This window comes from Rhipicephalus microplus, chromosome 1 (assembly GCF_043290135.1).
Source record: "Rhipicephalus microplus isolate Deutch F79 chromosome 1, USDA_Rmic, whole genome shotgun sequence".
In the NCBI taxonomy this organism is placed as follows: domain Eukaryota; kingdom Metazoa; phylum Arthropoda; class Arachnida; order Ixodida; family Ixodidae; genus Rhipicephalus; species Rhipicephalus microplus.
In genome coordinates this window covers 172786097-172811650 of record NC_134700.1, presented here as the reverse complement: position 1 = coordinate 172811650, position 25554 = coordinate 172786097, and the positions used below count along the sequence as shown (strand labels likewise).

General features: G+C 46.9%; 1 protein-coding gene across 1 annotated transcript in view; it reads right to left on the bottom strand.

Moving 5' to 3' along the window:
- IA-2 (tyrosine phosphatase IA-2) overlaps positions 1-25554 on the bottom strand; it is a 624632-nt gene that overhangs the window by 20467 nt on the left and 578611 nt on the right. Inside the window, exons 18-21 of the mRNA XM_037429474.2 lie at positions 24697-24770; positions 24252-24329; positions 22481-22600; positions 13086-13252 (exon numbers count right to left, since the gene is read on the bottom strand). Coding sequence (XP_037285371.2) covers positions 13086-13252; positions 22481-22600; positions 24252-24329; positions 24697-24770 — 439 coding nt within the window. The remainder of the gene's footprint in view (positions 1-13085; positions 13253-22480; positions 22601-24251; positions 24330-24696; positions 24771-25554) is intronic.

Below are 25554 nucleotides of genomic sequence, written 5' to 3'. Positions count from 1 at the left end.
CACACAATTCGTGCGGTGGCGCGGAGCGCAACACATTTGCGCGTCACGCATCCGAGGCACAGCTGTCGCAGCAGCACATGCATCGCCTCAATGAATCGACACCATCGGAAACGTTAGAGTTGGGAAAAGGGGAAGAGTCTGCAAAGATGCAGTAGTCAGGGTTTTTGCGTCTTAACGCGACATTGCGAAACGGACTTAGTGGGAAAAAGTTCCTCCTGATTAATTATACAGGCAAGCGATCGTTTGTAAAGAGCGCGCAGGCAAGCTTGTTTGTGGAGCCGCAACGGGGGAGTTGCATCGCCTGAATACCACCACTCCTTTCCGCTAGAATAAGTCGCAGCAGAACCAGATTATGCAAATTAGAAAAAAAAGAATTAGGCAAGTATAAGCACATTTTCAATTGCGCCACACAAAAATATTAAGCAATTACAACCAATTACTGCTCCTTGAAAGTACTTGAGTCACTTGTATAAAGCAAGCAATTGTTTACTCACTATTTAATGTTACTCGACTTCTTATGTTATCTAGCACTTTACAAATATCTTGGGGAGTAAACGTGTGAATACCTCTGCCTGATCTGCAGCATGCGGTATTCCCCGAAAGTTCTTTTGAAACTACATGTTGGCCGCCATTTGTCATTTTCTCGCCAAGAAGTTGCCAATAACACTGATGATTCACTCAACACTGAAAACTCACCGCGTAGGTAACAAATAACATTGTCGACGAACATGCTGTGGGCTGAAGGATGGTGGGCACAGTTTTGGTTACTTGCTTCCCGTGCGTAAGGTAGTGGGTTTGCATTCTTTGTAGACTCGGGCACCAACTGCTTTTCTGATGAAAAAAGTTGGTGCTCCAACCTGGCACTGGCATTGAGGACACTTATGTAGACGAAGTGCTCGTTCCGTTCCTGATACGCTTCCCTCCCTCCCTCCATCCCTCCTTCCCTCCCTCTCGCCTTTCCTCCCTCCCTCCCATTCTCCCTTATTCCCTCACTCACTCACTCACTCCATCACGTGATTGAGTGTGGCACGCGAAGGCGGACACCACATTTCTCACCTCAAGTAGTATTTATGCTTCCGCTTTAACAATTACGGGAATGTTAGGCTATTGAGCGCGGGCTGGTGCAACGGTTCCTGTTCGTCGGTTGGTCAAGCGCTTACACACCGAGTGTAGATAGCAGCTGCGACACGTTACGGTGGCGACCACAGACACACGCGCATGGCAAGCGACGCGGGAGGGAACGGGGCTGTAACTGAGGAGTCACAAGATAGCGAGCGAGCGAACTAGCGACTGTTAGTGAAGTTAGAACGAAAGAAAGATCAAGCAAAGCGCGCGAAAGCGTGCCGCGCGAACTGACAGGCGATGCGAGAAGAGGAAAATGAAGTGTTCTAGAAAGAGGAGGGCGTGAAGAAAAAAAAGACTGACGCACGGAATTAAGCCCAAACCTTTTGTCGCAACAGCGCCCTCTAGCATAGTGCCTTCTTCATCCCGTTGACTTGCACCAGTTCTTCGCGTACACGGAGAGAAAGGGGAGGAAGCGAAGGGGTTCCTGCATAAACAACAGTTACTCTAACCACGAGAGACTGTGTACAGCAGCGACCAATGCGTGCAACGTTGGGAGCAGCGAATAAATCCTGGCACACAGGCGGGGTAGATTCTGCAGCTGAAAAACCACGACACCACCGTGGCAAGACTCGAAGGAGAAAAAAAAAATTGCGTTCGCTCAAGATGAACGCAATAGTCGCGGGAAAAGCGACGAGTTGTACGTGGCGAAAACGAATCATACAAGAAGAATAAAAACAAAAGCGACAGCTGCTGAAGGGGAAAAGAACAAACAAACAAACAAACAGACAAACAAGCAAGGATCTTTTGAGCGCAACATTCGTTAATCATCGCTTCTTTGCACCGGCTGTCCGCCCCAAACGCACCGCAGACGTTTTCTCCGCAATGTTAATTTCTCTCGGAGAACGCGTTGTCTTCCGTCGCATTCACGCGTAAAACCGGTCTGGGTGGAGAAAGAGAAATAGAACAAAATGAAGTTGTATGAGGAGCGGGAAGAGAAAGATTGAAAAGTTCAGAAAGAATCAGGGGGAAAGATTTCGCAGAAACAAAGCGTGTTTCGAGAGGCTGAAAATTGTTTGCTCTTAACCAGAATACATGCACCCATTCCCTCGCACTCCCGCCATCCCCCCCCCCCCTTTTTTTTTGCTCGTACCATTTTTCCCCGTTAATTCGCGCGAACCTCCGCAGTAACTTTGGGGAATGATGAGAAACGCGACAGAAAACGCGAGGGAAAAGCACACGAAAAGGAAGAGAGATAGCGGAAATTTAAACGGTAAAAAGGAGAAGGAAGAAGAGAAGGAGAGAACGGTCGGCAACGATGGAAAAACGGAATTGTTAATCTTCTTTTTCCCTCGACACTCGCGGATTCAGGAATAAAAAGAATCAGTGGAAAGATTGCCTGAAGAAAAAAAAATAAGCGGCGTCTCGTTGAACGCTTCTTTTCTTTTCTTCAGAAGCTCCTCGTTTTAGACGCAAACGAAACAATCGCCGTGCGCTCTGATGGATTAAGAAAACGGAGCAGTACCGCGAACGGAGAACTATGTAGCGAATTGAAAGTATGATGTATACGGACCCGAACAGCGGTAAGGAAAACGACCGAGAGAAACAGAAGCTTCTGATGAGCGCCACACCTGTCTTCGTAAAACGGGTTGTTGCATATTTCCATAACAAAACGTACATCTCTGTGTAAGCATTAGAACGAGTTGTTTGATAACTGTTGTGAAAGGAGTTGCATGGTACACGTGACATAACAAAATAATTCTGCGCGTATGCGTATGCCTTTGTCGTTTTTTTTTGTGAAGGAGGGGGGGGTATAGACGAAGGGGCGTGCGTGTCAGGGGTGGCTTTTCTCCAGCTGCCGTCTCCGTCTCTCTCTTTCACTTTAGCTGCAAAGGAATGACGAGGTGCGAACGTTGTTCACAGCCCCATTTACCTGTGCAATCAACGCATCGTTATTTGACCACTTTGTAAGTTGGCTCTGTCACTGTACAGCTGAAATACAGGCGTAGCACCCTTTACAGGACAGAGCCCCAAATGCGTGGAATGAGGTTCATGTACGTGTGCTTAGAAAAAAGTTGTTAACGATTCAGAGTAACTTTGTACTCTACTATGAGACAGCATGAAGTCATCCCATGGGCTTCACACTTCTTGAGGCCGTGTCGATAACGTGAACAGACCAAGACACACAAAAAGCTAATATAGGCGTAGGGTTAATATCACGCGTACCACTTCGGGATTTGTAAATTGAGTATGGTGTGCAATGTCATAACTAGTACTGCGAACCATTTTGATTCTGCGTAGACGACCATATCAAACATTACACGACGCAAGAGTTTCTATTTCGTAAGACTAAGGTGTCTCCTTAAAGTATGGTGTAAGTATGAAAAAGAATCGAAGTACACGCCGTCATATTAGCAAGCTAGTGGTAACAAGCTAGCGCTACACCACTAAAAGCGTGAATCATTGGGTACCAGGCGACCAATTACGCACCTACTTCAGGGCGAAGGCCTGAAAAAAAAAACGTGGTACGTCTTGTTAATCTGCTCACATTTCACCTGTTTCAGCTTTGTTCAACGCACCATTTTAATGTGGTGGGAGTATATACGACAATTATTCCCGATGGAAGAGCACTGAAAATCAACTAATAGAGTAAGTGGGCTTCAGTATAACTTCTCTGGCGCAATAGGTGTTCGCCGAGTATATTATAGTGGCGCAAAATTCGAAAAAAAAACTGGCCCCGTATCTGCATGTAATCTGCAAATGTCGTCAAAAGACGATAGTCTTGCGTGTGTAGAGGTTGAACAAGACATTTATTTGATGTTATGCGCAAGAAAATCGGTGAATAGTATTCTAGAGGCGGTGCGTTAGAGTGCCTCGAGCGTGCAGTGGAGGCGAACGAGTACATCGAGGCATGTCACACGTGAGACATAAGCGCCATCAGGCAGTTTTTTTTTAGAAAACAAAGCGGGTGGCTCTGAGACGAGTGTGCGCGCCCGTCTCAGAAGTGATTAAGGTGTAGAACGCAAGGCGACGGATAGGTGCCACCACCGCCTCGTTTTAGCAAAGCGTTGGAAACACTCGTCTTTCCGTGCAAGCGTTGCATGGTCAGCGCACTGTGATAAGCGCTACGGTCCTTAAAATTACTTATGTATGCCCTTTCTAGTAAAAGGCTCACATACAGAATATATACGTGTTGTTAAGGTGCCCCAGACATGTGCAATAATTGCTTTTTAATTGAAAATTGCACAAGCATGAACGCTCAACCTTGAGCAACATAGGTGGGCGCTGCGGATGGGGTCGGCCATTTCAAGTACCCGATGCCGTAAAGAGTGGACAAACAGACAAATGTACAGACAGGCAGACAAAATTTTTTTTGTCTAAAGTCCTCGAGATAGACTATCGTCTTTAAAAAGTAATCAGAAGAAGTCTCTCCTTCATCAGCTTTCGCCACTTTTACGAAGCTTGTGCATTTGCAATATGCCCAGCCTGATGAGAAGTGCACATCCTTAAGACATATTGCACGCATTAAGCAGAGATCGAGTGCGTGCCGAATGAATGACCGCTTAAAGATACGTAACTAAAGTAAACCTTGAGACAATTAGTAGTAAACGCTTCACGAGAAGTGCTCTACACGACAACATGTAATAACAGCCATAGCACACTACCAATCTAAACAAGTAGTTTTTCTTTCTTTTTTTTGTTATCAGCGCCAGGACCTCGGGGTGGAAGAGGGGGCACCACTAAGAGGTGCTCTTAGCGAACAACTCGGACGCCATATATAATTTATGCACGTGATTAATCATATTCCTGCTACTTACTGCGTTCATTGTTAGCCACCGGGCTCACCGGGAACGTATTCTGTGCGCACAGACCCATGTGCCGACGTTTAATCTGTGTGTTTCCGAACACCCAAACAGGGTGAGAGAGAAAGAGAGAGAGGCATCGGCGACGCGAAACGTGCTCATTCACTTCACCACGAATTTTCACCGTGCTTCTGTTGCGAGAGCGCGAGCACTGCGTGGGTAAAGTTCACAGACTGACCGAGACAAAAAAAAACACATAAATGAGAAGCTGCAGATGAAAGGAGGCCTATATCCGCGGAGAACTGTCTGTCGCCATGGCGCAGAATTTCTCTCGGGCAGCTTTCCCAAAATGAATGAGATATGTTAATCCTCGGGCACAGTTGAAAGATGCCTTAAGTACCTTAAAAACAGCAGGGCGCAGCCGCTAAAGCTTCGGGGTGCTCGCTCGGCGTGGCTAGGCTCGCAGAAAGAAGCTAAGCGAGTTGCACTGGCAGTATAGTAGCACTGCAGAAAAGCGGCGGGCGAGCACTCATTACAAGCGCAGCAGACCTCATTAACGTCGATTTAGAAACGAGGATTGCTCGCCGCCGCCGCTCGTGCTACGCCCGCCTTTCTCCTGTAGCCTGTTGCGCGGCCCGCCGGGTTTTTCTATCTTTCCAAATGCCGGCGACGCGGTGTTTGGGAGGGGGGTTTCTTTTTGCGTCTCCTCTTAAATGGTTCCCGCCCACCCAGTTCACTTTTCCTATTCTTTTTCTCCTCTTCCTGTGTATATATTATATATTTTTTTATTTCTACAGCAGTCTCTGCAGGAACGCGAAGCAAAGTTTTCGCGGGACGAAGGCCCGCGCTAATGCGAGCGGAATTGGCCTTTCATTAATGACTGCGCTCTCGAACAGAAAATGGCGTGCCAGCGTTCCAGCCAACGGGCCGCGAGCAACCGAGCGGCCAGTTCGCGCCCGCTTGTTGGCCGCCGCTTCCCTCGCACGGTAGTGCATTTGCCTGGCTGCGAAAGAGACGGTGCCTTGCTTGAACGAGAGTTGCGTGCCTGTAATTGTGTTCTTTTTGTTTCTTTTAAAGGCTGTAGCCTCCGTGAAAGCTGCGTCGCTGCCTTGCACCACGAGATGTTCGAAGAGGAGGAGCGACCACCAGCATATACGGGCATGTGGGAGATTCTGCGAAAACTTAACAGCCCCCCCCCCCCCCTTCTGCACTGTCGCTATTTGCTCTTTTTTGTTTTATGACTGGAGCTTTAATTAGCGGGCATTTAGATGTTTGAGTTTACTGGTGACTGAGATGAATACGGGGCTAGGCGGGCCTGATTTCCGTTAGTCAAAATGATTGACGGTTAGCAAACAAGCATTTTTATTGTCTTTTGGCTTCTTATGAATAAGATTGACCCTAGGCACGAATATCTTGCTTTGTTTCGACGTACAGACGCTTTCAAGTAGTAGGGAAACATGGTCGATTTGAAGAATGCGAACCTGCCTGCTCAGCAACGGGCGATGTTATGAGTGATACCTTTGTTCAGCGAAAAAAAGAGAAGAAAACAAAAACGGAAAATATATATATATGCTAGTCGTAAATGACAAACAAGCCATTGGAAAGACAAACACCGCGTCAATGACGTGTGCACAGCTGCCAGCTAAGAATATGGGCCGAAGTAGCAAACAGCGTGACATTCGGCATTCCACCGGTGATGGGGAATAGTAACGGCAGGAGCAGCAAACGAAAACACTGCGTAGGGTCTGTTCTGTCATTCATCTGTGGCTGCAGAAAGTGGAGTTTAAACAGCGCGAACAAATTCACGGCGCACAGGAAAAGGACGGAACTAGCGCTAACATCCGACTAAAACTTTTTGACCAGAAGGCTGATAATATGCACGAGTGAACAGTGAAAACAGGAAAAGGTGGCAGATTCAAAGAAACGACATATCATCAACAATCACTGAGCCTGCGGAGCTGACCCTCGCACCTCAAAAAACATAGCTCTGTTTCTGGCATGCAGGGCAACTTATTTGCGACTGGTTAGGCACAGGCCGCAGTTTGTCGACTGTGCGCTAGGCGTGGTGTACAAGACACGGTTGTCTTGCGGTTCATGTTACGTGGGCCAAACGGGCAGATGCCTAAACGAACGCTCACGGGAACACGCCAATAATGTTCGTAACGGCAAAGATGGCTTCCGGGTGCAGCACGTGAGCACGTGTGGCTGCACTCTGCTGTTCGGAAAGACAACAGTGCTCGGTAAGATTAATGAAGAGCACGAGCGTATAATCTATGAGGCTGCTCAGATGGCGCTTGAAAGAATCGCATGCGTAAGAAAGCCATCAGTTGTTCTGTCAGAAAAAGGGCTATGTTTTCTTGTTTTTTTTTTAGGTGCGAAGGTTAGCGCAGCAGGCTCAGTGATTGTTGATGATTATTCGCATCATTAAATTTGTCATTTTCTCACTGTTTTTTTTCTGTTCACACGCGTATAATAACAACCTTCTTGTCAATAAAAATTTAGTTAAAAGTGAGCGCTTCTGGCGTCCTTTTCCCGTGCGCCGTGTATTATTTCGCACTGTTAAACCTCAAGTATGCTAAACCAACTAGCTCAGTCAGCCACCGTTCGCTCCAGAAAGATTTTGTTAGGGGGTACCTCAGCTGTGCAACGTCTGTATATTCTGACGCAGAATTAACGTGCAAATCAGTCTGGTCTTGCGTCGACAGGGTGATATCAATAAAGAATGTTGCGAACGCATCATCATCATCACCATCATCATCATCATCATCATCATCATCCTCATCATCAACAACAACAAATACTTATAAAAAAAGACGCTCACAAACAATTTGGGCACTCAAATAAATTTCAGCTCACAAAAAGCCAGTGTGGCTGTACCACTCCTCAAGAGATGTCCTATAGAGCCTGACTGGATGCATAGAGTTACACTAGTTTACGTAGAACAAACGGATCAGTCGTAGGTATTTGTTGAAATGTGATTACGTTAGTATAATATCCAAAGCGTACATTAAAATGGACTGAACTATAGACTCAAGGTGTTCATGAAGACCACCGTGCTCTGAAATGGTCGAAGGCGTCATATGACATTTCGCATCACGTTACTTCTTTCGTTTCGCCACGTGGACATTGGAGATCAAAGCTATGAAGCGATTTCAATGTCACCAACACAAAATACAAATAGGCAGACGGCACATTCGCGACAACAGGTTAACGATAAGCACAAAATGCTAACGTACCAAAAAACAATAAACATGATTCACAAAACAAATTTCAATGACAGAGTAAGCATTTAGCAGTTTACACGTTTGAATGATTTTGAAACAGTAATAAGTGATATGTCTGTATAGTAGCGAACATACCGGCCTTGTTTAAACATACATGGTGAGAAGCATGACGGCGTACATGAAAGCATAAAAGGTGAACAAGCTGATATAGTTCAAAAGCTTTGAAAAGCAAGGGCCCACATAAACACTTATTGCTTACACTAGTGCATCGGCGGTGGTGTGTTGCAGGCTAGACTCTAGAAAAAGTGCTTTTCGACTCCCCGTTTATACATGTTAGAGTCCCACTATAGCATCTTTTTTGGAGATGACCGCCAACTCTCTTCAGGAGAGTCCTGAGTCGTATGACTCTACTGTCAGCGTGCCTCCTAAAGTGAGTGCTTCAAGTTAATCTATTTAAGGGAGTGCTTAAAGTCAGCGTGCCCTTCAAGTGAGTGTTTTACATGTGACTCTCACACTTACAAAAGAAGAGTCCACGTTTCTTAGAATGTATAGTGATTCACAAGCAGTGTTTACGACAGCGCCGACACCAAGTGGCGCCGGAATCTGGCTCATTCATATCTTGACACATCAAATTCACATCTACTCAAGTGTCAGCACCGAGAAACGCTCCGTGATGATACACCGACAAACGCTAGTGAAATCACGTGATGGGCTTAAATTCTCGTTCAGCCCTGCCAATAACACCAGTTTTATTATAATTGTTCGCGAATGGCCGCTTTGACTTCGTCGCTCAATTTTTTCTGTCGCCCGACCATTGCCGCAAACATCAGAACCAATTATATGCAGTGGCACAGGACGCCGACTTATTTTACCGGGGCAATGGCGAGAAAACGCGAAATTTGTGCGGTGCTGGTTGGGTGTTAACATCGGTCGCCTTGATTCGCTTTTTTCGTCGCCATTCGCCAAAAATTTCACGTGCGACTATCAACATCAAATATTTGCAAGTGCGAATAGGCCTTTCAACTGATCAGGTGGAGTTCCATCCGGAAGTGCCACATATGCTTTAAAAATAGCTACATCCAGCACAGGAAACGAGCGTCGTGCTTCAAAATAGTAGACTGTTGGGCAAGTTTGTGCTTTTGACATAGCTGTGCTCTACTGCGCTTAAGATAAACCGAAAAAGGAAACACAACATGCTGAAAATAGAATGTCATTTTTGTAGTTGTCAAAACTTTATTGCGTTCATGTTTTCATGGAACATTTTCACGATTTGGCAACAGTGATTGTCCTGGAAAGGCGAAACGTGAAAAGTCTGGTACCAAGCTACGCTTGTGGGTTTGTTTTCGTTTAATACAGTATGTATCTGTAGATTATATCGAAGAAAAAAGATGGCATACGCATTTGCCTGAACATGTATCAATAACACACGAGCTGTTGCTAAATTGACACAATAGCTCCTGTCTGAGAAACCTTTAAACTTTTCCCCACCGAGCACTACTGACACTGTGCGGAGAATCGTTTGGTGGACTGCTTCCCCTTTTAGCTGAAACTGAGAAAAAAAATGAAATAGAAGTAGCCTGGACGTTTTTTCTTAATCTAGATGAAACGTTTCCACTTTCTATTGCTCCTTTCTTAAAAATTTATTGAACAAGCTCTAACGTGATACGTTTTTATGTGTCTCGGTAGAGAAAAACCAAAAAAACGACAATGGGAAGGCAAACCGTTAAGGTAGAAATCAGACATCAACGGGTCTTCTAAACAATGTTTGTAGGACGATGAATTGCTTCTAGGTGACTACCGTCGGGTGTGTCCCGATAAAACGTAATACATCACAGGAAGCATTCATATCACGTGACATCGAAGTTTTGCTGCGAAGATTCCCCTGATTTCACTAATCATAATAGCGAGTTTATTTTTCTTTTTTTGAACCGCCCTGAACGGGTTATTGGCACCTACAGCTCTCGGCACATAATGTTCAGCCTGAAAATACCTAGCGTGTTTTCAAAGTTTCAACCTTTGTTGCCTTATCATCAGATTATAGGCAAAGCGTGATAATTCCTCTTGTCACTAAAATAGAATATTATCAACAATAAATATGTTTTCCTTCAGTGTGTACATGCACCTTATGTGAAGAATTTCCTTTGCTACACAAAGTGAGTTTAAAATCCTGCTACGGGCTTTAGTGGGTATCACTTCATGGCACATGGATTTCCCTGTGGGTGCCTTTCGCTCCTGTGGTCCTTGTCGATACCTGGAAGCGAGCTATAAGATGAACTGATTCCACTTGCGAAGATAGCTAATGAACGTTTATGAAGTAACTAACGAATAATATACGTTATTTCGCTTCACCCCTGTTTGTAAAAACAAATAAAGATGGAAAGACTCAGTAAATGAATAATTATGTAGCTGTTTTACGAGAACAGCTATGACACGATTATGAGGTAAGCTATAGTTGGGAGATTTTCGGATTGTAAGAGCATGGTGCTGGACCCACTGGTGCAGAGTTTGAAAAAACTACTAAGCGAGTTAATTGTAAGAAACACAATTAGATAAACACAAGTCCCAGTTACTAGTCTGAGCGATGTTTTTCTTGTAACTTCATGTAATTTCCTGCTTTTGTGTACGCTTCTTTCAAGCCGGAATTATTCGTTATTTCACTCTCGCGATTAGTTTCAAACATGCGGCACTGATTTTCTCGTGCACCTGAATCGCAGTGTGTCGGTGTTCTTGAACTGTGACCCCCCGAAAATGCAGCCGCCGTGGCCGTTTCGATGCATTGCCGTGGCGCGAACGTCGAATGCTATGCGTAAAGGCTTGACGAGACGTACGCCTTAAAGTGCGTGGCATGCAGACTCGGCGTCGCCCTCTATGATGAGAGAGGTAGAGCGGCTAAGCAAAGGCACGCGCCCTCTTTCTGCAGAGGGACAAGGCGCAGTGGCGAGTCCATAGACGATAGCACGCCTATCTCGCACCCGGGCGCCTTTCGCAGTATACCCTCGCTCCCAGAGACGCCATAATTTCTTTGCAACTGCCAATGCGCGCCTTGCTAGCATGAAATGCAGTGGCTCTGGGAGGTTGAAATGGGAAAAAGCGCCTGTTCACGCTGCGCCCGCTTATAAAATGTCATCCGGTTACCACAGCGCTGTCATCTGATGCGACAACAACCAGCGCAAGAGGAAGAGATTGTCGAGCACTGCCTGTGAAGTTCACAGCGCATCGCGGGAATCGTGCTGGTGCGGTGTTTTGCGATTGCACAGATTTCCGTCCACAAAAAAAAAAAACGCCGAGCTTCGCCGCCTTAGGATATATTCGCAATCAGCAGGAAAAACTAGGAGCCCTGTGAAGTGTACAAGTAAGTATGCTTATTGCGTTTATTCAAGCGCGACTCCAACCGTTTCACTTTACAGCAGTGATTTGCGTGCAGTGTGCCTGTAGTATGCGGTACAAAACTATAGCCGTAGTCTTTCGCAGGTCGCATCTCAATAATAGGATATACGTATTACGACTCACGCATGTATGCACGCACCGCGCATGCTTCGTACAACTGCAAAGGCGTACTATCGCGATGCGTGAACGGCGCGGAAAGCATGACTTTCGACTCGGTCGAACTGCGACATGCCTTGACTGTCACTAGGCGAATCTACACGTGCTTTCGGCTGGCTTCACCGTAGCATTTTAATATCTTGTTCTGGCTGGCTTTTTTGCAGCGCGTGTGTGTTCCGAGTGCCCGGCAGGACTGGCAATTAATACACATGCGTTGCATGAGCATGAGTTGGAACCAGATTCTAGCGCTACGTTTACGCCGGCTTACAGCACAAATTTTGCCTTGTCAAGGCCAAGACATGCCGCAGTTCGACTGAGTCGAAAGAAACGCTTTCTGCTGTTCGCGTTTTTTTCAACCGCAATTGTACGTACCTGAATAAGCTGCTTCCGCAATCTGCAATGCACGGGCTGCAGACATTCCGGCCTGTCGAGGAAGGTATCCTCGACGTTTCACACGAAATCAGCATAAAATTCCAGCACAGGAACAGGGGAAAACATGCTTACAGCCGGACTCGGGTTGTTCAGTTTCGCGTTTGATTTGCGGAGCGTCTGCTCACGTGGCAGTACCTGGGTGTTGCTTCGCCGCGCTTGCAACAGATGGCACGACGTGCTTTGCAATGCGGCAGCACGCTCTGAGCTCGCTGTGTTCTGGTGTATACACCAGAGCACAGCTAGCTTACTGCTTGACACCGATCGAAAGCACAGATTCACCTATAGTGAGTCAAGGCATGCCACAGTTCGACTGAGTCGAAAGCTATGCTTTTCCCGCCGTTTACGCCTCAGTGCATCGCTATAGTACGCCGTCACAAATGAATACGTGCGTGGTGATTGCATCCACGCGTGAGTCATGATGTATACTATTACTGACATGCAGCCGGCGAAAGAGTACGGTAGTGATTTGGTGCCGCATACTATACAGGCTGACTGCGCGCAAATCACTGCTGTAAAGCGGAGCAGCTGATGTCGCGCTAAAATGCAATAATTATGTTTACTCGTACACTTTTACTGGACTCGTAGTTCTTGCTGCCGATTGCAATTGTATCCACTGGCGGCGGAGGTCGGCGTTTTCTGTTGCGGACGGAAATCTGTGTGATCAAAAAACACCGCACCGGCATGGTTGCCGCATCGTGTTGGGATCTTCACAGACAGTTGTGAGTAATATCGTACTCTTGCGCTGGTTGTTTTTGCATACGAAGACGGCGCAGTGGTACCCAGAAGACTCCTTATAAGCTGGTGCAGCGTGAACAGGCGCATGTTTTTACATTCTAAAGTCCCAGAGCCACTGCTTGCCATGCTAGCGAGGCACTCCTTGGCAGTTCAAAACAAATTATGGCATCTCTAGGACCGAGAGTATACTTCCGAAAGCGCCTGGTTGCGAGATAGGTGTCAATAGAAGCAACGCACTGCAAAGCGTACGTGCGGCCAGGCTTTAAGAATATCACGCATCTCTGACCTTCGGAATTCCAGGATGGCCTTGATGGAAGCCGGGATGCCGTTGTCTGGCCACGAGAGGAAGTGGAACTGTGTGACTGTGCGGGTCTCGCTGGTCTTCAAGTTCTTGAGGTAAAAGCTGCGCACCAGATAGTCGTCGCACCAGATGTGTTCGGAGACCAGGTGTACCTGCGATTGAACGGGCGAATTCAGTCGTTGGCACGCACCGTACTGCTACGTTTATATGCTCTAATACATTTTAAAAATACGTATAGGTTCTAATGCACTGGTCTATGAGGACCAGAAATAGAAAGGTATGGTCACGTTGTTCTTCCAGATCGATTGTATTGATCCCACGCGAAAGCTCTCAGCACCAAGCGTGGGTGCTGACAGCTTACATGGTCTCCGCGATCGGTACATTTGAAGATCTCTGCACATAACGTGCTTTCGAAGTACCTCCGAATTTCGCTCACTTTTTTCGAAGCTACGATTTCGAGTGATGGCGTCCTTTTCGGTGACCCGTGACGTCATGATGACGTCATGAGGTGACGTCATCGCGTTATATATTTTGACATATGAAGCTTTAGCCTTAATAAAACTGTAGCAAAGGGGTTGCGAAAGCAAGCGAGACTGACAAGGGGCGGGAGCCTTTTGGCATCGCTCGTCGACACCACCGCCAGACACTTCCTGCGCAGGCTTGGTGGTTTTATTGCGATAGCAACTAAATAGATATCCTCGGCTGTATTTTGCGGCCGGCATTGCCGTGACTCACAGTATATGTATACGCAACTGTACATACATATATGAAAACGCAAGAAGAAAGAAATCCAGAAAAAGGCTTCGGCACGCGGTAGCGAACTTGGAACCTCTGCATCGTGAGGGCGAGCCGTTAACCACTGAGCTTACAAAGAAACGTCTTTCATCGTGCAAACGGCAAGCTATTATATCTACCACTTACCGCTGGTGATGGGCATCTCGGGGGGGGGGGGGGAACTATAGCGTTTTAAGCATTACCAACAAGATGGAAATACCAACAAGAGCGCGCTGCGGTGGCGCGCGCCTCCAACTCCCACGCGTACTTTGCATCACTCAGAAAAGTGCGTGGTCGCAAAGCCCATGAACGCACACTCGCAGGCTCTTATTTCGTGATTGGGAACATCTCAAGTCATGGCTATCCTTTAGCTTTCACCGGAACAATTTTGTTGTAGTTACCGGGCGCACAAAGGTCACTGCATTGGTTGCACAGTCTCCGTTTGCGAAAAAGAGAGGGCTTTTCGGACGCAGCGAACTAACAACTCAGACGCTTATTCGCGCTCATCTGTGCGTGTGAGCACGTTTCGTGCATTCTTTGTGCGTAAGATACACGGAGCACGATTCGATCTGCTTGCCATTCTGCGCATGACCTTCAAATTTGTTGCTATCGCGTTCATTGCTCCCCCTTTGCGGTAAAGCTGTGACTTTTTTTTTGAACGCCACAGTTTTAAACCTATGTCAAAGGCATGGACACGACAGTAAATTTTTCGTGTTATTTCAAGGCAACACTAACGCTAAATTAACCATGCCATGCAAAATAAGGCGATAGTACTTGTGTTTTGACAAAAGTGTATAAATTTGCGCCGTAGTCGTAGCTTGTGTACATCTTATTGTTGTTACAAAGTTCAGAGCATTTTATCTATTAGGGCAGTGCTGGAATAGCAAAGCATCACAATGTTAGGCAGGTTAAATATTTTATTTTATTTTATTTTATACAGCGTGGTAATTCCTAATGGAAGAATGTTTAAAACGCCCCGACATGAAGGCCACGCGTATTGCCACAAGCGTTTATGTACCTATAAAACTTAAGATTTGTGGCCCCGTCATGGTGGTCTATTGGCTAAGGTACTCGGCTGCTGACCCGCAGGTCGTGGGATCAAATCCCGGCTGCGGTGGCTGCATTTTCGGTGGAGGCGAAAGTGCTGTGGGCTCGTTGGTTCAGATTTGGGTGCACGTTAAAGAACCCTAGGTGGTTGAAACTTGCGGAGCCCTCCACTACGGCGTCTCTCATAACCATATGGTGGTTTTGAGTTGCTAAACCCCACATATCAATCGCTTTAAATTTGTGTATTTTCAGCGCTTGCTCAGTGTTCTGAGTTTATGTGTAGTAATCTTAACAATGATTTCTCTTTTTGCTCACGTCCTTGACGCATGAATATAAAGCTTTGGAACAGCGCAATGCAAAGCTTAGGGTTTGTATTGCGTATGCGTTGTACGCTAACCTCTTTCAAGTTTCCTTTGAGCGATGAACGCTAACGTTACGTCCACAACAAATGCAAGCTTTGCATTTGGAATTCTAAAACTCTCTAATAGGATCTAATCTGAAATGTAGCGTCAAGGTCCGAGTAGTTAGGCTAAACTATGCTCATCCGTCAGATTATCGCCCCCACAATCTGGTTCTCATTTCTTTTTTGCGTTAGAAACATGCATACGTAACTATATACAGGGCATAGCCGCATATCTGTGTCCTCACTTGCTGAATTTGTTTACTGTGCTTGAGTTCAATGTTCGGCTCTACCAGTCATCTCTTTACCACGCTATTTTCCTGATGAGAATATTTATATTCCATTGCCTACTCATGCAATGACAGCAATGGTTAATGACCTGCCGATGTTTTGCCATATCACTATAAGAACGCACATAATACCGCTCACTAGAAAGTTTCTTACTGCCTTTTTCCTGCCGTCCTCTTTTCTCTCTCTTCCTCACTGCTCAGAATTAATATGTAAGTGTTTAAAAAAATGGAATATATTGCTCCTTCTATTAAGTCAGTACCCTAAACACACAAACCAGACAATGGCAGAAGGCGCACAAAACGCCTCAGTGATCTTACATTGTTACTTTAGTAGGCGACATTCTCGCCTCATTGGCGCCGTTGGAGTCTCACCGAGTGCGTATTAATTTTTTTACACCTTCCTTGTTTGGGGCACCTGAATCGATTTAAGTGAGCGGAAAGGATTATACCTAAATGCAAAGCAAAGAACGGAGTAATGAAATACGAGCACGCGGACACGTAAAAAAATGCGTGAGAGACTTGCGTAACCCGCCAAGGAGAGAGAACGAGTTAAGAAGAAATAAAAACAAGGGTAAGAAGAGGAGGGGGAGGTGAGAGACGGAGGGAAGGAGAAAGTGGCCGGAAGAGAAACATTGGTGCGTCTCGAGTAACGAGATTTAAATTACTCGCTCAGCGGAGAAGAAGCAGCACGGTCTTGCAGGGCGGTGAAACGAAGCGACACAGGGATCGGCGGTGGGCCGAGGAGCGTAAGAAAATTGAGAGAACGTATTATAAAAGAGAAACAAAAAACAAAACAATTGTCGTTGCCGCTGCGAGGGCCCGAGAAAAGCGCGAAGAAGGAAAATGTGGAATAGAATTTGAGGACAAGAGTATAGCCGACGAAAGGAGCAGGACTGCACGGTGAAAGTGTGCAAAGTGAAAGAAACTGTACAGAGCTGCCCTCCCGTATCCCCCCTACCGCCCACTGCGCCCACCTCCTTCGGTTCTCCACTTTCTCCTCTGGCGGTTAGAAAACCGTGGCGACGGTAGAGGACCGCGGCTCCGTCTCAGACACGACGTGCGACGAAGCGTAGCGCTGCGAAAGACCAGCTCGCTGGACGAGTAGCAGGAAGGAACAAATTAGAGAGAGGGAGAAGAGGAGGAGGAAAAGAAATAAGAGAGAAACGAAATGTAATGTGGAGCCGACGGGAACGAGGTTGCCCACGGGCCGCACTCACAGCAGCACGGTGGTGTTGGGCGACCCGTATGAAATTTCGAGCGAGGTCCCTCGGAAAGTGAAAACTTCGTGGCAGAGTGTGGCTCTCTCGAAACGAAAGGCTCGGAGCTGACGGCGAGAACTCGAGTCTTGGAAGTGCTCTTCTATTTTTTTTTACTTCTGGAGTTGTTTGCTTGAACAAGTTTTGAGACGTTGTGATGTTTTGTATCACGCGCGACTCATTGTCTTTGAGGAAGCGCTGTTCCTCTTTTGTTTCGAAAGTAGTATATAGCTGTTCAGTCTGATGCCTGTAGTCTCTCAGAAAATGAAGCCTGTGTGCTACATTAGGCGCGGTGCAGCCGAGTTAGAAACGATGCCGCTGCCACCGCCGCTTCGTTTTGCCGAAAAATGTTCGCAAAATAGAGGTTACCTTTCCGAGAGACATGTTAAACAACGAAGACATAACTGTTCCTTTATACGTGCGGGGCATCTGTTGTGGTTCTGCGATGAGCGGCTTGGGTTTAAGACTTCACAGGCAACACTGCACGCCAGCTTGATGAAACTGGGGCGTCACAAAGATAGGCTTTATGCGTTCATCAAAAACGCACGCGAAGTTCTTAGTTCGTAGTAAACGCTGCAACGAGCGAGGTGCGCTTTGTCGTTATGACAAAATCTCGCTTCTCTGTTTTTACGACTGCGAGCCACACTGCATGCTTCGAATCAATAACGAACCCTCGCTTGAGCCACAGTTCGCTTCGACGCGTATTTGCGACAATGCCACTGCAGATATTTGGGCGTACTTCGTCAGAGAACAGCGCTATTATCAGGTCACGCCGCAAATGGTCAAGGTATCAGGGGAGCGCCTTGCACATCATATAATTGTGGTGCATCTCTCTGATAACGTATCTTCTTTCCGGGAATTTGTCCCCTTCGACGTTCCCCGTGTGAAGCGGCGACAGCTATATGCCTGCCCTCGATTTTCGCTACAGCGTATGTGCTCTTGAGTGAAGTCATGAGTCCCAAGCAAACAGGGAAGACATGCTCCTTACAGTGCTATTCGGAGCTCGGAGGACACTTTGAAGGAAAAGGCGACGCTTGCTGTAGCACTCAGCAGTGAGAAGAAACCATCAAGCGAAAGTCAGAAAACCGCAGCATGGCAGCCTGTAGGCAGCTGGCTGCGCAAGCACCCTCTTGACGGGCAGTACACTTCTCTTTCATAGTTACTTTATAGTAGTAATACGGGTGCTGTGAAGAGAAAACATCCTGCACAAGGAACGCTGTTTCCTTCGCCGTTATCTACCGTCAATCTGAACCCTTCCCTCCATGGCCGCTTATCAACGCTCGCTTATTCTTCTATCCCAATGCGACGGAAACAGTATCGTCATTTAAGGCGTTATCGAAGTGAATGGCAGAGTAGTAGATGTGCTGTTTGGGGCATCGGGTTTGGTTTCGCCAGCTAAATCTACCTGAACTCTCGATTCCACGGTGATTGGTAGTCGCCGCCTTTTCGAGAGAAAGAGGAGGAAAAAAGTATCAGAAATGTAGGGAGGCTAAATAGACTAAGTCCAGTTTGCTACCCTACACGGGAGAGAGCGGATAGAGGGAGAAAAAAATTGCCCACAGCTTCCCTCGGGGGAACACTGAGGAGGATGCGGAGCATATAATTGGTTAACGGGGTGTTAAAGTGCGACTTACTTGGGTCGATGGCTAAATTGGTTAACGTGGTTGTGAAATGGGGTGTTAAATTGCGACTTACTTGGGTCGATGGCTAAATTGGTTAACGTGGTTGTAGGAGGGGGTGTTAAATGAGTGAACACGTACACACGTATGCGAAAGGGCGGCGCTGGTCGAAAGGACGTCGATCATTGTGTTTGTGGATTCGTTGGAATTCATTTCACCGCGACCTTGGACGTCGATGCGCCGTACAAACCAACCGACGAGCGGCAACTGAGTGAGCGAGTGCCGACCTTGAGTATATATACAGCGCGACGGCGCATGCACTGTCAGCTGTCGAATGTTCGAGAAGGGGGAGAAGCGCAACGGCGCATGCGCGCGCGTCAGCTGCCGATGTTCTCGAAGCGTGACGGCGCATGCGCGCGCGTCAGCTGCCGATGTTCTCGAAGCGTGACGGCGCATGCGCGCTACATCATACAGCTAGCGAATGTTCGTGAAGAGGAGAAGCGCACGCGGTGTGTAGAGGAGGAAGGGTGCACAGATGGTGGAGGAGTGAAGCGCGCGCGGTGTGTAGAGGAGGAAGGGATGCACAGATGGTGGAAGAAGGAGGAGGAAGCTTGCGGACGGCGCCGCACTACAAGCCTCGAGTATTAGATGCTCCGCATCTAAAAGAGAGAGAGGGGGAGGAGACACACACACACACACGCACACACACACACACACACACACACACACACACACACACACACACACACACACACACACACACACACACACACACACACACACAGTTCAGGTTTCACAGGCGGTCGCACAGTGACGTTGTCCTCAAGAATTGTAGAAGGGCTCGTGTTGCTTTCTGGGTCGAAGTATTTGAAGGCTACGCTTCCAAGATTTCCGGAATTTCAAAGTTGCTGCGGACTATCCGTAGGAAGTACTTTAATTCGCTCATCGGACTCGATCAGCTAGTTTAACTGGTTAAAACGTTGACTGTCTTTATTTCTGTAATTACAGTCGTAATAAACGTTTTTACACATCTGAATATGCCTTCTGCCAAAGTAAAGGAAACGCCGCAGGGAGCCTGCGGGTGCATCCTTTCTGTGATTTTTAAATATTATTGGACGCATTTATTGAAACACTCTGCATATAGTAACTGAGAACGAGTGGCTTTAGTGTAACTCTTTCGAAGGCCAGTAATAATCTTACGTAAGGAGGAAGTTCACTCCAACGTCACTCCCTTTTCTTATCAAAGCCGAGCACCTGCTTTTTTTTTTCTGGCCTCCTGAGCAGGCACTTAGTTCGATACAGCAGCACAGATAAGATGATCGATAAATCTACAGCAAATACATCGGCTCCCAATGCGTAAGCAAAAATAAACGTTTTCCTTGGAGAGAACGGTTCGCTTTAGGCGCTGCAACGAGACATCTTCGTTCACACCAATGAAGAAGATAAAAAAAAATCCAGCGCGGCCACAGACTGATGGGAAACGTTACTACCCATTCAAACGTATGTCCTCCTAGAAAACTGGCGTCATTACAGCTGCATTCAGGACGTACTCTTTTTCGATGTCTCTGCACACAAAGTTAAAGTGCGCCGTCGTTTAAGCCGGAAGTTTGCTTTCCATTTCTACTACATTCCCCCCTGTTTCCCGTCTTTCTCGTCAGTCTTCTTTGAAAGAGGATGAGGGGACGTTGTGTCTCTCTCGTGTCGCGTGTGCAGCCTTCTTTTCGTTCGCATTAAAACCACTCCTCTCGCCATCGCTCACTGTGCCTCGCTCCTAATTTCTATCTCAGCGCCGTCCGGTAGAGGGCGCTACCACGCTAGCAGCCGCCTTTCACGCAGCTTCTCCGCTCGTCCGGCGTGGCGCTCAACCACTTTGAGTTCGTCTTAATTAAAGACGATGGCTTGCGCAAAGCATATGCATCTTTTTTTTATTTCTTTTCCTCGACGAAAAAAACAAAACGAAAACGAACGAAATACCAGAAGAAACCTGGAGGGGTAAGCGAGAGATGGGACGTTTTTGTAACGAAAGTGCGGGTATCTTATTCCCCCTTTTCCGTCGATGAATGAGGGCGAGGATTGGGAGACGGGAGCGCGGGAGACGTACATTACGGGTTAGGACGGGGAAAAAAAAAAGTTAAACGTAAGGGTAAGTTAAATGCTGAAGGAAACGTAAAAGCAACCCGAAGAAAGAGGGTGTGCTCTAGTAATACTTTAGCGAAGCCAAAGACACACTTTCATACGAATAGCTGGCGGGAGTGTGGCGGTGCTGATAGAAAGAGCGTACAAGAGAGAGAGAGAGAAAGAAGCAGTAACGATGATGTTGAAATTCCGCCCGTCCCGTGGAACGAGGACGTCGGACCGGCGGCCCCACTAATGAGAAATTAGAGCGTTCCGTCCCCACCCCCTTTTCCCTTTTAGTTGCCACCAACGCACTTTCTTTTCGCTTCTGAATGCACTGACGTCGTTTCCAGCTAGAAAGAAAAAAAAAGAATAATAATAAAGAATCCACGCTGGCGGGCACGCGGTGCTTGGTTGCACGCGCAGTTGAAATGTAAACGACAACGAAACAAATCGTCCCAGATTTGTCGACGCGCGCGTATACATCTCGTCTCGCTGTCTCACTCTCAGTGAGTCGCCACCAGCGGCGACGTGTGTTTGCCGTTCCATCTCACTCACTGAAGAGAGCTTTATTACCGACGCTGGCACGTGCTAGCTAGCTAGCGGGCGAGTGGGAGATCAAATAAGGGCGAGAGCGGCGGCGCGGTGCATACGCCGCGCCGCCAAGCGACGATGCAATCAGCGTTTTTTTTTGGAAACTGCTTTGTGCCCAGCTCCGACACCACCGCAGCGCTACTTGTTGGACGAAGCAGTCGTCGTCGCGCTCACCCGAGACAACTGCGGCAGTCCTATAGTCTGGGAAAAACGCGTTCGAGGGTGAGCAAATAAGGGACAACTGTGTTCCAAGAACAGACATGCTGGCAAACCAAGGCTGGAAAAATTGCGACGAATTGTATGAAGGCCACGAATGCAGGGCCCGCATCGACGAAGTTTCAGTTCTCGTTGGAAGCATTCAAGCGAGCAAACAAGCTCTTTCTCTGAGCCTGTCTGGAAACCTGAAACTGAGTAGGCGTGTGACCGTCGACTATAGTTTCAGCTGCTCAAAATGCAATGAGAATGACATGAACAATGGGCGAGGGCTAGGCAGAAACAAGTGCGGGAAACGGCAGACGATTGTGATGTGAACTAACTCCATTGTTTACCAATTTAGATACATTGGTTAAGCACCAGAGAATAGATGACACAATCTGGTTACTTTGGAAGGCACAGAAAGCGAAAAATCTGATAAACGAACAGCAACAACGCGCGCTCAGCATCACATATAATTGATTTCGGACGTCTTCGAGCACATACGTGGGCGGCTGTGATGGGAACAGAAAACCATAGATAATAGAAAGAGAAGTGCGGCTTCGTCGCTAAATATACACTTCGAAGAGAAATCAGGGCGATCGTTTCATTGATGTAACCAAGATCTACAAGGATGAGTAGACTAATTAGCGTGTGACTTTCAAAAGTATGGGTGCATCTTCCGGATGCAGAATAGAAATAGCGTCACGGTTTCAGTGCGTGCAATACAGTGTATTCCGAGCAATGATTGCGCGCACTACGCAGGAAATACGCAACCGTCTTGCCGCTTTGGCGAGTCGTGTTTGCGCTAAGCGGCAGGAACTTAGCAACATTGTAGTTCATCGTTGCCTGCTTTTGTATGGCGCTTTCTTCAACTTGTTCAACAAACATTATGACAGTGTACCACAGCTTCACGGGAACGAGATGGACAAGGCGATGGGGTTAACCGAAGAGAAATGAAGGGTTTCATGCCCGGAAGTGGGGATGAGTAACGGGGATAGGCAAAGGTGACACCAGAGGACGTACAGAACGAATTGCGCGGAAGTATTCGTAAGGCACACAAGCCAAGCTCAACGTAGCTTCCCGTTGTTACCTCGTAGGTGTGGTAGACTTCGCTTCCCTCCTCGGGCCAGTAGCGATGACACATGGCCACTCCGTTCTCCATCAGGCGACTCAGCATCACGATCACAACGCTGCCTTGTTCCCAGATCATCTGCACAAACGTATCGCTCGATGACATTGCAATGCACAGTAATCACACAGATGTGATTACCTATAACAGTTGACCAATGAGTTTATTCCACCTACAATATTCACTGTCTGTTTATAGCAAGCATCGTTACGCCGCACACAGAATTTGGAGCTTATGACTAACTTTTGCCAACTTCTTGCCAACGTTTTGCCCACAGGAACCTTATCAAACATTTTGACCGCATATTGACTTCGCGTCAGGCTCTTAAGGGTTGCGTAAATGGCCTTCCTCTGGACATAGGTTCGGCCTACTATACACCGTAAGTGTTCTTAAATGGTGTATTTGTAACTGCGCTAATGTTATTGCGGATTTGCGAAAGTATGCCTGCCGTCTCACTTTCTTTTGTAGTCTTCTTAGACACTCTGTAGCTGGGCCATGACCATTCCAGTTTTCATTCAACTACCGCTCTCAGGCTCTTTTCTTTCTTAATTTCGAAAACCTGTTTCGAAAACCTGCCCTTTGGCGTAGTTCTATGTGGCGTCATATACACACATAAGAGTTTCTTTCGTATATCTTGTCTTACAGTGAGTGGCGGAACGATCCGTCAGCTCATCCATCAAAATCGGGTGGTTGGCCAGGCCCCAGACCTGTCGCACGGAGGTGGCGAAGACGGCGTAAACTCAGGCTTGCACAACACCTCAGTGAGTGTGTCGCAGTCGGATCATTGACTGCAGAAGTGGTGCTTTAGCGCAGGAATAAAATATGCCGCATGAATGTCGCATCAAAGTTCTACGTGGTCTGTGCCTTCGCATAAACTATACTGCCAGCTGGATGATGCGATTTTGCCACGGAAGTGGTTACAAGCTTATAACGAAGTTTGACATAATCCGACACATCCTAGATGCACCACCATGCCGAGGAATCACTCGCTTATATGAGCGGGCGGAAAAAAATAAACGAAAAGCAAGAAAGTGCGTGTCTCTTATTCAGTACACCAATTTTTCGCGCGCAGTTTTGCTGCTAGAACAGCCGAAAACTCAAAACTAATTTATCCTTCAGTAGAATTGGTTCCGTGGTGGCACGAGCAGGGCCACCGATACCTCTACGTTTATGCCACCGCCGCAACGGGTGTCTCTTCTTGTCGTTACACACAGATTTGTGCATTGAGAGCGGAGTCTGGAAGGGTTCCTCCAATCTGAGAGCGCAGAGACATCAGTACGGTACATCTATCACTATAATGTTGGCGCAAGGTAAAGAATAAACTGAGAACATAATTTTTTACAGCTACGTGTTCAAAATTACCCGGGCCTGGCCACTAGGGCATGGTATTGCCCGCTCCATTGTATACGATGCGATGTGACGCACTCAGCACTAGTACAGCATAGAAAACAACTTCGCGTTTCACATATACCTTTCTCTAAACACACCAAAGCAACCAAGTGGATATTTGCTTTTGTTTGTGTATATTGCGCATTGTATCAATGCAAAAAGAGGACAACATGTGGCCGTGAATAAGGCTCAAGTTTCTATTGAGGCTTTTGATCAGGCCTTTTGGTCCCGCTGAAAGCCAGATGAGACATGAACTTTGCAATCACGAACGAGAGCAAGGAGAAGAAGAATTCACGTGCTCGCGTAGAGAAAATAAATCTGAAAAAAAAAAACCTATCCGCACCTGCCAGAAATCAGCCGTTGTGTGTGGCAAGGGTCCTTGGCTTGCGATGTACGCCGGGTTTCGTGGGTCGTGGTCCGTCTGTAGAAATATTCGGACATTTCTGAGTCATCACTTTAATTTAATGAGGCGTTCCAAAACAGAAATGAAGTCAGTCATGTTGATGCAAACAATGAGACGTAGTTCCTAAATGTGTACATTTGAACAGCGTAATCTTTTTGAGAAGTGTGATAACCGAAACATTTTGCGAAGCTACTCGGCTATATGATCCGTTCATGCCGCCCGAAAAAGGCAAAACATTGAAGGCACAGTAGGGTTTAAACAGCCTGACGAAAAAAGAGAGAATATTTAATAAAAAAAAAGAACAGAAATACGGCGACTTCGAAGTAACCATAGTTTAATAAGGCGTCATTGAGACGCAATTCATGAGTTTGTGTGAGTAACTTACGATTGTACTGGCGTTGATGTAATCAGAGCCGTTGGCGTTGGAGACGTCGTTGAGAATCACCCGTGAATGGTCGTCTTGACAGGGAGAAAAAATAAGAATGTGGGTGTTAATGGCCAGATACAGATGCAAAGTGCAAGCCTCAGCAAAAAAGGAGCAACTATATACTTCAGCGCTATCGATCAAGTATTCTCGTAAAAAGCATTTTTTTTTTTCGAATATCATCTAGCCAGGACTACACATCCGGGTATTAAAAAAAATGCCTAATAAGCATTGAGGACATCTGTTGCTACCATGCAGGCGTATTGGCGTGGGCGTCGGTAGAGGGTGCAAAATGGGCCCTTGCCCACCTCAAGCTACATGAGCCCTTGCACCCCAACCAAGCAACGCCAGTGCTTTCCCCCTTCCGTCACCACGGTGCAACACTGGTTTGCACCCCCCAATATTAAATTCAAACGAGGACCATGCGTCGGCCTTTGCACAGGATTATACAAATAGCGTTGTTCTTTCTAAGGTGTTTGCCATCGTGGTAATATTATGTGAACTTGAAGCCACATAAACTCTTCAGGGCAATAATTTCACACAATTAATCATAATATCTAGGGTTTTACGTCCCGAAACCACCATATTATTATGAAAGACGCCGTAGTGGAGGACTGCGGAAATTTTGACTACCTGGGGTTCTTTAACGTGCACCCAAATCTGAGCCCACGGGCCTACAGCAGTTTCGCCTGCATCGAAAATGCAGCCGCCGCCACCGGGATTTGATCGCGCTACCTGCGGGTCAGCAGTCATGCACCTTAGCCTCTACAGATCCCAACGGCGGGGCGATTGCACGCAATTATAACGTAGTAAATGCGT